Genomic DNA, 14,509 nt, shown 5'->3' on the forward strand with positions numbered 1-14,509 from the left:
CCCGGCTCTGTTTCCCCTGGCACCAAGGGAAGGAGGCGGAACTGAACCCAGGCCCAGAGCCGGCTCCCTGAGGCTGTGCCCCTTTCCGGAAATCTCTGGCCACCCCCATTGGCCAGGCTGTCCCTCCCACTGACCCTGGGGCCCCTCCCACCCCGACTCCAGATAAGGCGAGCCCGGGACTGCTTCACTGGGCACTAGGCACAAGGGCTGGAATGGGGCCGCCCGGCTCCCCGTGGCAGTGGGTCCTGCTGCTGCTGGGGCTGCTGCTTCCCCCCGCCGCCCCCTTCTGGCTCTTCAATGTGCTCTTCCCCCCGCACACCACGCCCAAGGCTGAGCTCAGTAACCACACACGGCCCGTCATCCTCGGTAAGCCCCCACCAGGCCCCTGATACACCAGGGCAGACCTTGGGGAACCTGGGCCCCAGCCCCTGGTAGCAGAGCCTGCTGAGGCCCTTCTGCCCTTGCATTAGCCCTGATCCCTGCCTCAGCATCTGGAGGGGCCAAAGGCTTGTCCTGCAGAGAAATCAACCCCTTCTCGCACCACACTGTTCTCGTGTCTCGGAGTTGTCTCCCCGAGGTGGGTGGAGTAGAGGGTGGGTGTGCCTGAGGGCTTGGCCGGGGCATTACAAGCTGTGGTCAGCTGTAGCCACCGGACCCTGGTCCAAGCCCCACCACTCCTTCCTCAGCCCCCACCCCGGCAAGGACAAGGTGCCCAGCCCAGGTGAGCAGGAGAGGCTCATCAGGTCCTGCCCCTACTCCTAGGCCCGGCCCCACTCCCTTGTACTATTTGTTCTCCCCTTGGACTTTGGCAGTGATGGAGAGTCACGCTACATGTTTGCTTGGTGGGGGCAGGGGTCAGTGGCCTTGGCCCCTGTACCTTCCCTGACCGAGGGGAGCCTGGGCTTTGCGGGGACGGGGCAGGGGATGTGATCAGAAAGAGAGGGTCTTGTCCTTCATCCCTGGGGGTGGAGGGTGTGGGAGATGAAGGGGCGGGGCTGGTCACTGTAGTGTTGGGGAGGTGAGACCGGGGTGGGGTCCACTGCAGGGAAATGGGAGGGATCCAGAGTGAAGGCTGGTGCCTGCAGTGCCTGGCTGCCTGGGGAATCAGCTGGAAGCCAAGCTGGATAAACCAAATGTGGTGAACTGGATGTGCTACCGCAAGACAGACGACTTTTTCACCATCTGGCTGGATCTCAATATGTTCCTACCCGTTGGGGTAGACTGCTGGATCGATAACACCAGGTTCGTGCCATCCCCTCTGGCCTAGCCCCCCACCCTACTCCTTGGTTGCCGCTCCACTGACTGTCCCACTGCCCCCAGGGTTGTCTACAACCGCAGCTCTGGGCGAGTATCCAATGCCCCCGGTGTACAGATCCGTGTTCCCGGCTTTGGCAAGACCTACTCTGTTGAGTATCTGGACAACAGCAAGTTGGCAGGTGTGTGTGTTGCAGGAAAGTGTGGGGCTCTAGGCTTGGTGGGCTTGAAGGAGCCACAGCCAGAACCCCCAGTGCCACTGCCTCGCCCACAGGTTACATGCACACACTGGTTCAGAACCTGGTCAACAATGGGTATGTGCGGGATGAGACGGTGCGGGCCGCCCCCTACGACTGGCGGCTGGAGCCCAGTGAGTGTCTCTGTGCATAGGGGGCTTGGGGCAGGGCAGGTGGCCCCTAGTCCCAGCTGTGCTGACCCATCCACCCCCCCCTGCAGGCCAGCAGGAGGAGTACTACCTGAAGCTTGCTGGGCTAGTGGAGGAAATGCACGCTACCTACAGAAGGCCTGTCTTCCTCATTGGGCACAGCCTTGGCTGCCTGCACTTGCTCTATTTCTTACTGCGCCAGCCCCAGGCCTGGAAGGACCGCTTCATCGATGGTTTCATCTCTCTTGGGGCTCCCTGGGGTGGCTCCATCAAGCCCATGATAATCTTGGCCTCAGGTGAGAGGGCCTCTGATCACTTGTGTCCCGTGGGGAGGGGTGGGGGGTGGAATGAAGCTGACCGTGGGCCTGCCCTCACTCCTGTTTCTTCTCGCAGTGCTAGGCTGGGGGTGTTGTCTACCACCTCTGGGGCACAGCCCCTTTCATTGGCCCTCTGAGAGCAGTGAGCCTGGCCTGGACCATTAGAGTGTCTCCCGACAGTGTCTCAGCGATGACAAAGGGGAAGTAAACAAAGAGGAAGTTAACCCCAGCAATCTGACTCATTGCTGAGGTCTGTTCCTTGTAGCCTCAGGTCCTACCCACTCAGCCTTCGGCTGCCTTCTGCTCCCAGGAGCCCCTTTGCCCAGGGATCTGCCCTAAGCCAGGGCCAGACCCCGGGAGCCCCTCTTGCCCTTCCCCAAGGAGTGGCATAGCTACCACCTGCGGAGCACCCACTGTATTCTGGGCACAGCCAGACGTGGCCTTACCCCTAGGAGCTTAAGTGAAGGAAACACTCCCCAGACTATATCAATGAGTGTCAAACAGAGATTGGTCTCATTTCATTCTTCCCAGAACACAGCTCTGAGCCCTGTGCAGCACAGGCCACAGGGGCCGACAGACACTTGCCTGAGAGAACTGCCAGCACCATCCCCCACTGTTCACACACACAGGAAACCCCTCCCTGCCCTCCTGTTGAAGCTCTAGAGCTCTGCCTCACAGAGGTGCCACTAGGGCTTCTCACTTAACAAGTACACATGGAGCCCCTCCTGACTGCCAGGCCGGTTCTAGTCCATGACTTGGAGTTGATGTTTGGAGTGGGCAAGACAAAGTTGAGCATCCAGCTGAGCTTGGGCTGGGGGGCAAGTTGTGGGCCGGGGGTAGCCAGGACTGGCTCCCTGCCCTACCTTGCTCTGTGTCCACAGGTGACAACCAAGGCATCCCAATCATGTCCAGCATCAAGCTGAAAGAGGAGCAGCGCATGACAACAGCGTCCCCCTGGATGTTTCCCTCCAGCCAGGCATGGCCCGAGGACCACGTGTTCATTTCCACCCCCACCTTCAACTACACAAGCCGTGACTTGCAGCGCTTCTTTACAGACCTGCACTTTGAGGAAGGCTGGTACATGTGGTTACAGTCACGTGACCTGCTGGCAGGGCTCCCAGCACCTGGAGTAGAAGTATACTGTCTGTATGGCGTGGGCCTGCCCACACCCAGCACCTACATCTTTGACCATGGCTTCCCCTACACGGACCCTGTGGGTGTGCTCTATGAGGACGGGGATGACACTGTGGCCACGCGCAGCACCGAGCTCTGTGCCCAGTGGCAGGGCCTCCAACAGCAGCCTGTGCACCTGCTGCCTCTGCCTGGGGTACAGCACCTCAATATGGTCTTCAGCAACCAGACACTGGAGCACATCAATGCCATCCTGCTGGGTACCTACCGAAATAGCACCGCCGTACCCCCAACTGCCAGCCCAAGGCCCATGCCCCCTGAATAAAGACCTTCCTTTGCTGCTATAACCCCTGACGTGTGTTATGGGTTCAGGGAAAGGCACTAGGGTCCTCACACCAGGATTCATTCATCTGCAGACCTGTTGCTTTGTGGAGCACAGGGCAAGAAGAGCTTTGCTAGAGCCTGGGATTGAATTGGGCACCTTGAGATATACAGCTTCCCACTCTTCTGGTTGAGCTATTTAAGCAGCCTCTCTGTGCCTGCCTCTGCTCTGGGCATGGGGACTAGAGGGAGCTGCACACACAGCTGTAGAATGGGGGTACGTGGAGCCTAGGGTACAGGATGGAGAAGATCTGAGCTGCCCCTCCTAGCTCCCAAAAGGGCAGGTGAGACCCCACCTCTAGACAGAGACTTTTGAGTGCTAGGTGGGTGACAGAAGCACAAGAGTTTAGCATCTAGGAGAGTGACAGCCACTAAATAGGTCATTTCAATATTGAAGATTTAATTAATGGAGCTAAGTGATCTGAGAGAAAAGGTTAGGGAGGAACAAGGTGGTGATTCTTATGGGTCAGGGAAGGCTTCCCAGAGGAGGTGGTGCCTGTGCTGAGATCAGATGGAATGAGAAGGGTAACTGTAAAGACTGGTTTCAACCTAAGAGCAGCATGCAGCTGATACAGGGTTTAACCAGGGAAAGGGTGTGACCAGATCTCCAATCTAGAAAAGAGCCCCCTCTCTGCAGGGCAGAGTGTAGCCTGGGGGTGGGGGGTGAGGGGCAGGAAGTGTGGGGAAACCAGAGAGGCCAGTGCAGTGTCCAGGGGAGAGGATGCTAGCTGAAACAAGCAGTAAGTAGGAGAAAGAAGTGGATAATGGGTCATTTGGGATGTGAAATAAGGCTTAGCCATGGGTAGAGCCCAGCATGCCTACAAGCCACCAGATGGACACCTACGGTGCCCCTCTTGAGAGAGGGAAGACAGCATCCGAGACATGGAAGACGGAAGGATCAGCATCACCTTGGCCGAGGACTGAGCCTCCGTGTTTGAGGTTTTAGGAAGAAGGCAAAGGTAGCAAAAGAGAGGCAGGAGTTGGGAGAATGACAAATGGCAGCCATGACTGATGCTGTTGGAAGGCCACTAACAATAACAGAGACCTGGTCAATGTGACAGCCTCAGGACATTGGGACCTGAGGTTAGAGTTGGGGTCAGGGTGGGCAGAGCTCGGGGCTCAGGCTGGACGGTGGCCAGAGAGGAGGGATCTGTCCCTCTGTTCAGACAGAGGGCCCAGGAGCAGCATGGAGAGCCAGGCAAGGGGCATCTCCCCCTTCCCAAGCTGCCTAGGACCAGAGCTGAAAGTGAAAGTGAAAGAGAAGATGCAGAAAAAAGGGGCTGGCATGCTCTGAGGGAAGGTGAAAGCGAAAGGAGGAAGCTCAGTAGTGCAGCCCGAGAGAGGTCAAGGCTTCGGCCTTCCTCCGTGTTGATCCCACTCCTCTGACCCCCTGCCCACCCGGAGATGCAGAAGACAGCGCCAGAACCCCAAAAGGGCTTCTCCTTCGAAAACTGCGAGAGGTGAGTGGGGGGATGGTTGGTTCCCCAGCTGCCTACGCCCTCAGTGGGGGCTTCCGGGAGTGGGAGCCCCAGGGTCTTTAAAATTCCTGGGGGCGAGGGTGGGGGAAGGTACGTGTGTGGAACGATTTGGGTTCCCAGGCTTACCCGAAAGGTGAGGGTAACCGGGACGGAGTTAGGGGATGTGATGACGGTCCCAGAAGAACTGAAAGCTGGGTTTCTCCCCTCCGTTTCCAGAAACGCAGCCTTAGAACGCTCCCTCCCGGGGCTCCGTGTCCCTCATGCACGCAAGACCGGAACCACCATCGCAGGCCTTGTGTTCCGAGTGAGTAGGGCGTTGGGATTGTAACACTCAGAGGAGCGGCCGGGTATGGGAGGTGGGCACTGAACCAATGGGTCCTCCCCCTCCCCCCCAGGACGGGGTCATCCTGGGCGCGGATACGCGGGCCACTAACGATTCGATCGTGGCGTACCAGAGCTGCGAGAAGATCCACTTCATCGCCCCTAAAATCTAGTGAGCATTCCCCCGCCCAGTTCCCCCCTCAAGAACCGCCCCCTCGTTCCCATCCCGGGTCCCAGAACATCCATAGTCCCGCCCACACGAACCCTCCCTTCGCCTTCAGCTGCTGTGGGGCTGGAGTTGCCGCGGACGCAGAGATGACCACGCGGATGGCGGCGTCTAACATGGAGCTACACGCGCTGTCCACAGGCCGCGAGCCCCGCGTGGCCACGGTCACCCGCGCTTTGCGCCAGACGCTCTTCCGGTGCTGGGGCGGGGCTAAAATGATCCTGGGGAGGGGCAGTTGCGGGGAGGGCAGGGCTGAGAGGAGGCTTGACAGGAGAAAGGGCGGGGCCTCGAGGTCCGAGAGACCGGAAGAGGATGGCCTAAGAGGAGCTAAGAGAGTGGCAGGAAGGAACGCTGTTGGTCACGGGGCGCCAGACCACGGGAAGGGGCGGGGCTCGGGTGCAGGGGTGTTATGGAGGAGGGGCGGGACCTAGATTCCTGTGCGTTCGACTGACCGCACCCACTCCGCGAAAAGGTACCGGGGCTACGTGGGCGCCTCGCTGATTGTGGGCGGCGTAGACTTCACCGGACCGCAGCTCTACTGCGTGCACCCCCACGGCTCCTACAGCCGTCTGCCCTTCACGGCCCAGGGTGAGCGCTTCCGCCCCCTTCCCGCGAACCCCGCCCGTGGGACCTCAACGTTTATCCCGCGACTGGGAGGCCGCGGCTGACCTCCGATGCCCTTCCTGCCTGCAGGCTCCGGCCAGGATGCGGCCCTGGCAGTGCTGGAGGACCGGTTCCAGCCGAACATGACGGTGAGCGACATCTCCCCCACACACACACTACGCGTGCATTGGTGGGAAGTGTACACCCGGGAGCTGGGGAAACGCAGAGGTACCCTGGTCTACTCTAGAGCTAGGCTTCTCGGAGGTGACGACTGAGTGGAGACTGAGGGTCCAGTGGAGTGAGGGTGAAGTGCTATTCCAACAGTGCCAAAGCTTGGACTGTCCCAGAAGTCAAAACTCAGAGAGGGCCATTTGGTGTTGAGGGAGAAGGGAATAGCAGGTGGGGTCTGGAGTCTGGATTTTGTTTAGGGTGGATGGAAGCAGAAGGCATATGTCACTTTATAGGTGCTTATGGCCCAGAAAGAAAAAGACAGTGAGCCAGGGATTGTGGGTGGGTGAATAGCCCACTGGAAGCAGAGCCACAAGTGTGACTCAGAGAAGTTTGTGAAGATGGGGGCAGTGGGAACATTGGGGTCTCTGGAAAGAGGGATACTGAAACCAGGGTAGAGGAGCCTGGGGTGGAGATGGGGATGTAGGGAGAGAGAGGAGTTTGGGTGTGAGAAAATGGTAAATAGTTCAGCCTTCAAGATTAACAGTCTCCAGGCTGTAGCCTGAGGGTGATACTAAAGGGTCCATCAGGACTCACACACACACACACACACATCTTTACAGCTGGAGGCAGCGCAGGAGCTGCTGGTGGAAGCCATCACTGCAGGGATCCTGGGTGACTTGGGCTCTGGGGGCAGTGTGGATGCATGTGTGATCACTGGGACCAGCGCCAAGCTGCTGCGAACACTGAGCTCTCCCACAGAGCCTATAGAGAGGTAGGAGCATAGGAGATGGGGGAATCACAGGGGAGGATGGGGTGGTAGCAAGGGAAATAGGGGGCTGCAAAGAGAAGACAGGCCACTTGATGAGGTCATCCTTTCTCCTTCCCAGGTCCAGCCAGTACCGCTTTGCCCCTGGGACCACAGCTGTCCTGTCGGAGACAGTGATGCCGCTGACCCTGGAGCTGCTGGAGGAAACTGTGCAGGCCATGGATGTGGAGTGAAGTAGGCTGAGGCTTAGAGCTTGGAACAAGGAGGAATAAACCCAGAAAACACAAATACCTAGACAGATGGCTGTGTCCTTCCTGGGTGGAGGGGGACAAGCAGCCAGCAGGGCTCTGTACCTAAGGTATCCCTGCAGGGGCCACTTCCTCCCATGGCTTCAGTGCCTAGCCTAAGGGGTGCACTTCACCCATCACCTTAGGCATCTACCCCTCCAGAACCCCAGCCCTGGGAAGTATCACAGGCTCAAAGTGGAAAGCCCCCTCCTGACTCTCCACACTACAGAGGCTCCCCCTACCACTCCCATGCCTTGCTCTTGCCCTCTAGTCCACTGAGGGCTGTTGTACAACCCAAAACGCCCTATGTATTGCCCCCACATAGAGCCTTTACCTGGCTCATCAGTGGCCAAGGACACAGCCCACAGCTCTCAGTCAGACCGCCCCCATCCCCACTGATGGCTAAAATGCTGGTGGAGGAGCTGCTCCCTGATTCCAAGGGCAAGTTCTCACTCCTCACCCCTACAATGCCTTTACCTGTGAAACCCCTCTGATGACCAGGCATACCTGAGGTGCTAACATGATGCTGAGCTTCTGTTTGCACATGTTGGGCTGTCACTAAGGGGATTGACTCCAAGTTTTCTGGGTGCCAGGGATCACAGGGCTCATGTGGGGAGAGATAATATGACACATTTATCCAGCAGACTTTTGCTGAGCACCCACTGAGTGTCAGCCCAGGTGCAGGTTGCTAGTGGGAGCATCCTGCCTTGGGAGAGAATGGCTGAGCTCCCCTGGAGCTTTGGAACTGTTAGAGTCTGCCCAACCCCTGGGGAGGGTCTACTCCAGGCTGGACATCCCTGGGTCCCCGTTTATGCTTTTTCCCTCAGTATTTTATTATGAAAATTTTAAAACATAAAATCTGGAAAAAAGTTGAACACCTATATACCCACTGCAGACTTTACAATTTGTATTTTGTTATATTTGCTTTACCATGTATCTATCCTTCCCTCTAGTCAGCAATTAACTCATTTTTTTGACTGATGTGTTCTTGAATCAGCCGAAGCCCTCACACCCCTAGAAGGAGGCAAGCCAACTTACCTGTTGCAACTTTGCACACAGGGGTGTCTTCTCTCCCTTGGGTCAGGCTCACCTTGGGGCTCTACAGTGAATGGACTGTAGACACCAGGGGCTTGTCCATGGGAGCCCCAAGGCCTGGAGGCTGTCAGAGATTTGATGGCTGTCATTCTTCCACCCCTGATCTCCATCCAGGATCGGCCAGTCACCAAGGGCTCATACCTTGCCCTCCTGTGCACAAGGCCCCTCCTAGGTGTATCATCTCATCACGAACAGTGTGGGCTTTGGAGCCAGACAGATGAAGGTTTGGGTCCAAACACACCATGTGGCGGAAGAGTCAGCATCTCCCTGAGCAAACCGTGACACCCATTCCAAGTTGAAGAGGAATCACTGAGGTGATATGTTAGGATTTGCAACCCGCCAGCACCCCCGTCCTGGCCCTGGCCCTTCCACAGCAGAGCCGGTGCAGGTAGACATTCCCTCTACCAGTCAGGAACACCCCTGGGTGCTGAGCAGGCTTCTGTGAGTTTGGTGCTCCTGATAGCCCTGGGAGACTTCCCTGATCCCAGCCACCAGGTGGTTACCGTTAAGTCTAACCACAAGTCCTTGGTACCTGGTGCTCAACATTTGGGATGTGAGGTGGTTCAGGGATCCAGTCAGGGCCAGGCTTTGGGAGGTGGAGGAGGTGAGAGCCTCACACCTGGGCTCTGTCTGATAATTCAAGGCCTGAGTGGAGGACCTTGACCCAAAGAGACCCTCCTCCTGCCTAGAGCAAGGAGGAATAATGGCAGGGAGCTGAACCTCCACAGCTGCCTGGCCTCAGTCCTGGGACTTTGGCTCAAGGATGAAGAGAACCATAAAGCCAGACCCAGTTCTCAACCTCACGCCTGCCACAGTGTTGCTGCTCAGCCTCATCCTTACCCTGGTCCTCCTTGGCTCCTCCTTGGGTAAGTGGGCCTGGCCCAGCCCTGACTGAACAGCCTTAGGGCAACCCAGCTCCCAGCAGCAGCCCAGGCTTCCTGCTCAGGGGCTCAGGGCAGGGGCCAGGCTGGCTAGAAGGGAAGCAGGTGGACAGAGTAGGCAAAGGAGAAAGGATGTGGCAAGGCTGGGCAAGAGGGGGTCAGGGGCCAGTCTCACAAATGGGACAGGAGCTTGGGCTGGGCCCAAGAGCCGGGGAGGGTTTAGGAAGCTGAGAAGCAAAGGTTGGACGTGTAGTTTAGGAAGAGCCTTCTGGCTGCATGTGGGGTATGGACCGTTGAGGTCTGGAGGGAGTGAAGAGGCTAGGAAGGAGACGGGAATATTCCTGGGGACAGGGAGAAAAATGGCCTGGGATTGGGGGTGGGGTGGAGTTGGGGAATGGTGGGGCATAGGTTGGAGAGAGATGAGGAAGAATGAACAGAACTTGGGGGCTGGTTGGATGGGGGCAACTGAGATAGCTATAGAGGCCCAGAGGTGCTCAGGGTGAGAATGGGTAGTGATGAGCCCTCTTGATTTGGACCCCTCTGGGGGGCACAGCCTGGGAGCACCCAGGAGGAGGAGAGGAGAGGTGTGCTGGGATGTGGGAAGCAGGTCCTCACCAGCCCAATGGTCAGGTTGTGGCGTTCCTGCCATCAGACCGGTGCTGAGCTTCAGCCAGAGGATTGTCAATGGGGAGAATGCAGTGCTGGGCTCGTGGCCCTGGCAGGTGTCCTTGCAGGTACATGCACCCTGGGTATGGGGCAGGGTTTCAGGTGTTTCATGCCTGGGTGTAGCCTGGGCCCACCCCCACTTCTGACCCCTGACCCCAGGACAGCAACAGCTTCCACTTCTGCGGTGGTTCCCTCATCAGTCAGTCCTGGGTGGTCACTGCTGCCCACTGCAATGTTGTGTGAGTGCTTCCCTTCTACCTGCACCCCCCCCAGCCCCCACCTCCCCACCCCCTTGCCCTGGAGGCCTCTCTCTTGTCACTCTGCCCTCCTTGTGGCTGCCCAACCCCGCTCTCACTGCAGCCCTGGCTGCCACTTTGTCATCCTGGGCGAGTATGACCTATCATCCAGCGCTGAGCCTTTTCAGGTTCTGTCCATCTTGCGGGTCAGTGCCTGGGCTGCAGATGGGGAAGGAAGAGTGGGCAGTGTAGGTGTGTGGGCTCTGGGGGTGAGGAATTTGGAGCATGCCCTGGCCTAGTCCCCTCAGCACCCATCACACTGGGGGCCTGTGCCCATCCCCATCTTGCATGGCCCCTTCCTGGCTCTGCAGGCCATCACGCACCCTTTCTGGAACCCCACCACCATGAACAACGATCTGATGCTACTAAAGCTCGCCTCCCCAGCCCAGTACACAACACACATCTCACCAGTTTGCCTGGCTTCCTCAAATGAGGTGCTGCCTGAAGGCCTCACGTGTCACCACTGGCTGCGGCCGCCTCAGCGGTGCGGGTAGGAATTTGGGCCAAAACTCCGGGTGGGAGGGCAAGGTGGGGACAAGTCATCTGGGACCTAACCACCCACTCCCGGCCCACAGGCAGTGTGACTCCTGCACGCCTGCAGCAGGTGATTCTGCCCCTGGTCACCGTGAGTCAGTGGCCAGCAATACTGGGGCTCACGCATCACCAACTCTATGATCTGTGCAGGGGCCTCGGGGCCTCCTTGTGCCAGGTGAGCACTGGCACCCTGTCCTGTCCTCTGCACTGTCCTGTGGCACTCCCACCCTCCACACTGACTTCTCCCCTCCTTCCATCAGGGTGAATGTGGAGGCCCGCTTGTCTGCCAGAAGGGGGACATGTGGGTGCTCACTGGTATTGTCTCCTGGGGCGCCAATAACTGCAACGTGTGCGCGCCTGCCACGTACACTCAGGTTAGCAAGTTCAGTACCTGGATCAATCATAGCCTACAACCAAGCCCACCACAGGCCCTCTCCCCGTCTCAGTCCAATAAAGACCCCAGGCTCTGTCCTCTTGTGTATGCCTGTCTGTCTTCCTGGTTCAGGGAAAAGCAGAGGCTAGGGCTTCCCTGGTGGCACAGTGGTTGAGAGTCCGCCTGCCGATGCAGGGGACGCGGGTTCGTGCCCCGGTCCGGGAAGATCCCACATGCCTCGGAGCTGCTGGGCCCGTGAGCCATGGCCGCTGAGCCTGCACGTCCGGAGCCTGTGCTCCGCAACGGGAGAGACCACAACAGTGAGAGGCCTGTGTACCGCAAAAAAAAAAAGAAAAAGAGAGGCTCTTGGGGGCCCCATTCCCCAAGCGGAGTTTGTCTTCTGGCACGGCAGGTGTTGAGGAGTTAGGATCCTCCTAGACTAGCCGTGACCAGGTTGGGCTCTTCCCATCTCCCCACCGCCTCCTGGGCAACCTCTTGTCCACAGCAAGAGACTGGGCTGTTGGAATGAATGGGCAGCTTTCCCTGGGGAAGGCAGCCTGTTTATTGAGTACGAAGGATACATTTACAAACTTGAGTACACAAAATAAATAACTGCACATTCTCCATCCACAGTCCATGGCATAAAGGCCCAAGTCTCCAAACTCCCTCCGTCCTACCTTCAGGACCAGGCCCATCCTGGCCAAAAGAGGAAATAAATCCCCAGAGGCACTTGGGGAAGTAGGGGGAATTCTGAGGCCATGGGGCTTGGGCTTTCCACTGCCTTGTGCTAGGAGAACTGGAGACAGGAGGAGGGGGTGTACAAGGCACGAATGAGTTGGCCCAGAGTGGTCTCTTTTGGCTTGGTTTCCCACTGGAGGTGGCACATGCAAAAAGAAGAGGGCCTAGCCCAAGGGAACCCACTGGGAGGAACTAAGAGCCAAACCCTCCCTGCTGGCAGGGGACCTGCAGTCCAGCTAAGGCTAAAGCTGGGCCCTGGCTCCTTCCCACCCACTGAAAGCAGCTGTGGAGGGACAGGGCTTGGGTTCCAGCCCCGTCTGTGGTGGTGGGGAGGCACCATGACTGACGCGGGATGGTCTGGCTCAGACCTCTGGGAAAGCAGCCACCCAATTCCACCCACCTCTCAGAGGGGCTCCCTCCAGACGGAGATTCAGCGGGGCCCAGAATGGAAGGGTAATGCTGTGAAAAGAAGCAGGGACAGGCTGGACTGAGCAAGGCCACCGTGAGAAGGTCAGTGCCCCAGGCACTGAGGGTTCAGAGGCAGGTCACACAGTATGGCTAAGTTCCAGGGGGAGCTGCGCAAAAGCTCAGCAGAAGGGGATAGGGTTGAGCACCCCGGGGACCCTCCCTCAATGCAGCAGCTCCTTCCTTCCGACTTCCTCTTGGAGGATAAAGGGAGAGCATGGTGCTCATTCCTCGGCCGCCCATACTCATGCCAGACACTAGATGGCTCCTTCATGCAGCTGCAGAGGAGGGAACAGCAGCACCTGAAGGGAGAGGCAACACCAAGGGCGGAACCCAGGCTGACACTGGAATCCTGATGGGGCTCTCCCTCGGAAGCCCCTGCCCTTTGCTTTGGCCCAGGTGCCCCCATCCCCCAGGTAGCAGCAGTGGGGCTCCTTTTAACCCCGCACAGTTGGGAAGGAGGCACCTGGGGAATAGAATGGGCATCCAAGGGGGAGAGGGAGGTGATAGTAGGCTCTGTAAAGAAGGCACTGAGTGCAGTAGGCTGGTGGGCAGGAACTCTCATAGTCAGAGAGAGGCTGAAGCCTGGAGCAAGCCTGCTACCAACATGGCCACACAGTCCAGAGGGCCAAGGACCATTCCACGGTCCTACCACCAGAGATCCTGGCAAGTCCTGGGGCCGGGAGGGGTCCCCAGGGGCACCATGAAGGAAGACAGATCTTGGCTGGGAGGTGGGAGGCTGTTTAGACTTAGCCAGGGGCTGAGAGTCCAGCCAAGGCACAAGCTGTGGGCCTACCTGGGCCTCTCACTGGAGCATAATCATGAGGATCAGGATGCCATGGAATGTGGGGCGGGGGGAGGGCAGACAGGAAGGCTTGGTAGAGGAAAGGGGGGATTCCAGAAGTAACTGTCCCAAAGAGTCCTGGGACCACAAGACACCCTCTACCTGGCACTGCATGCTCCTTTGGTCTAGGGAAGAGCCAAGAGGTGAGGAGACTGAAGGCCAGGTCCTGCCCTTCCCCCAATATGTACCAGAGCAGTTGTCCACCAAAAGGAGCATTAGTGCCAGACCAGGCTCCCCGTTCAGGGGGCTCTTATGCCCCAGGGCTCCCTCCACTCTGTCGCACCAGACTCAGGCCCAGGGTGAAGATGGGGACTGCTGAAGGCACAGAGAAGGGGCTGGGGCCATTCACCTACCACTGACCATACAGACCTATCTCTAGAGAGGGCGGTGGGCCCAGATGGCACAGCAATGTGTGGCCAGGCTGGGGCCATGCCATGTCAGCACCCCAGCCTGCCAGCTCAGCCATTGTACTGCTGCTGGTAGCGCAGGTTGAGCTCCCGCAGCTCTCGCTCCCGCACTCGGCGAGACTTGTTGGATCGTGTAGAGCGGCTGGAACGCGTGGACTGGGCAGATTTGGTGCTCTGGCAGCGCGAGGAGGCGCGTTTGAGGAGGTTCTGGGAGATGGAGCGGTGCAGATTCTTCATAGATGAAGAGGCAGCCATGCTCACCACCCACGGATGCCTCAGGGCCTGCAGTGCCGTCATACGGGCGCCGGGGTCCACCGTCAGCAGGCGGTCAATGAAGTCCTTGGCCAGGTTGGACACACTGGGCCAGGGCTAGAAGCCAAGGACAAGCATTAGCGCGAGCACACTCAACATTGCCCTGAACATCCCGATGAGGTCACCTACACAGCACTCAGACCTGTCCAGTAGCCCTGCACTCTCCCCCTAGAGAGAGGAACTGCCCGGCTCCTCTCACGTAGAACATTCCGGGCCTCCCCTTCCCACCCAGTGCTGACCCAGGCCACTGAGCAGAGGCTGCTCTCTGAGTGACAAGGAGTGTGATAGGAGGAGAAGGATCCACCCCCTCCCTGAGGAGCAAACTTCAAAGGTGCCCTGGACTCAAAGCCTGGTTCAAGGAGGTGGCCCCCGTCAAGACCACCCAACCTACACCAGGACCACCATAACATCAGGGCGATTTAATGAGAACGACCCAAACCTTCCACCATATCTTGAGCCGGACTTAAGCTCCCATCACTGGATGCCCATACTGAGTCACTTCCTAGTCCTTAGAAACAGGGTCTGCCCTCCCTTCCAACTGAAAAAGTGGCCAAAATAATCACTGCATTCTCTGCATC

General features: G+C 58.3%; 4 protein-coding genes across 10 annotated transcripts in view; 3 read left to right on the plus strand and 1 right to left on the minus strand.

The window, feature by feature from the left end:
• The first annotated feature begins 129 nt into the window (after nt 1–129).
• LCAT (lecithin-cholesterol acyltransferase) lies at nt 130–3,560 on the plus strand. Of its 3 annotated transcripts, XM_073796877.1 has the most exons (7): nt 254–366; nt 687–721; nt 1,086–1,242; nt 1,321–1,436; nt 1,529–1,624; nt 1,711–1,935; nt 2,838–3,560. In XM_073796877.1, the coding sequence occupies exons 3-7, from the start codon at nt 1,148–1,150 to the stop codon at nt 3,410–3,412; spliced, it is 1,107 nt and encodes a 368-aa protein (XP_073652978.1). In that variant the 5' UTR covers nt 254–366; nt 687–721; nt 1,086–1,147; the 3' UTR covers nt 3,413–3,560. The 3 variants fall into 3 exon arrangements, with proteins under 3 accessions (XP_033701201.1, XP_033701202.1, XP_073652978.1); XM_033845310.2 differs by lacking the exon at nt 687–721 and having other exon boundaries at nt 130–366; XM_033845311.2 differs by having other exon boundaries at nt 224–721.
• Nucleotides 3,561–4,737: 1,177 nt separating this feature from the next.
• Nucleotides 4,738–11,263, plus strand: PSMB10 (proteasome 20S subunit beta 10). Of its 4 annotated transcripts, XR_012328304.1 has the most exons (12): nt 4,738–4,928; nt 5,163–5,250; nt 5,342–5,439; nt 5,549–5,689; nt 5,966–6,081; nt 6,187–6,245; nt 6,888–7,039; nt 7,155–7,267; nt 8,530–8,729; nt 9,059–9,281; nt 9,949–10,201; nt 10,570–11,263. XR_012328304.1 is itself a non-coding variant. In XM_033845314.2 (8 exons), exons 1-8 carry the CDS (start codon nt 4,873–4,875, stop codon nt 7,264–7,266), a joined length of 822 nt encoding a protein of 273 aa, XP_033701205.1. In that variant the 5' UTR covers nt 4,738–4,872; the 3' UTR covers nt 7,267–8,209. The 4 variants fall into 4 exon arrangements, 2 of the variants coding, with proteins under 2 accessions (XP_033701205.1, XP_033701206.1); XR_012328303.1 differs by having other exon boundaries at nt 8,530–9,281; XM_033845314.2 differs by lacking the exons at nt 8,530–8,729; nt 9,059–9,281; nt 9,949–10,201; nt 10,570–11,263 and having other exon boundaries at nt 7,155–8,209.
• Nucleotides 9,149–11,423, plus strand: CTRL (chymotrypsin like). Its single transcript, XM_033845317.2, is given in 9 exon segments — nt 9,149–9,281; nt 9,927–10,030; nt 10,122–10,201; nt 10,323–10,404; nt 10,570–10,715; nt 10,717–10,748; nt 10,834–10,895; nt 10,897–10,989; nt 11,053–11,423. Coding segments are annotated over 9 exon segments (990 nt in total). The 5' UTR covers nt 9,149–9,178; the 3' UTR covers nt 11,341–11,423.
• A 260-nt stretch (nt 11,424–11,683) lies between these two features.
• PSKH1 (protein serine kinase H1) overlaps nt 11,684–14,509 on the minus strand; it is a 34,997-nt gene continuing 32,171 nt past the window's right edge. Inside the window, exon 3 of one of the 2 annotated variants that reach the window (XM_033845312.2) lies at nt 11,684–13,988. In XM_033845312.2, coding sequence (XP_033701203.1) covers nt 13,671–13,988 — 318 coding nt within the window. In that variant the 3' untranslated portion in view covers nt 11,684–13,670. The remainder of the gene's footprint in view (nt 13,989–14,509) is intronic. The other variant, XM_033845313.2, reaches the window with a different exon arrangement.

Source organism: Tursiops truncatus, chromosome 19, assembly GCF_011762595.2.
Source record: "Tursiops truncatus isolate mTurTru1 chromosome 19, mTurTru1.mat.Y, whole genome shotgun sequence".
Taxonomy (NCBI): domain Eukaryota; kingdom Metazoa; phylum Chordata; class Mammalia; order Artiodactyla; family Delphinidae; genus Tursiops; species Tursiops truncatus.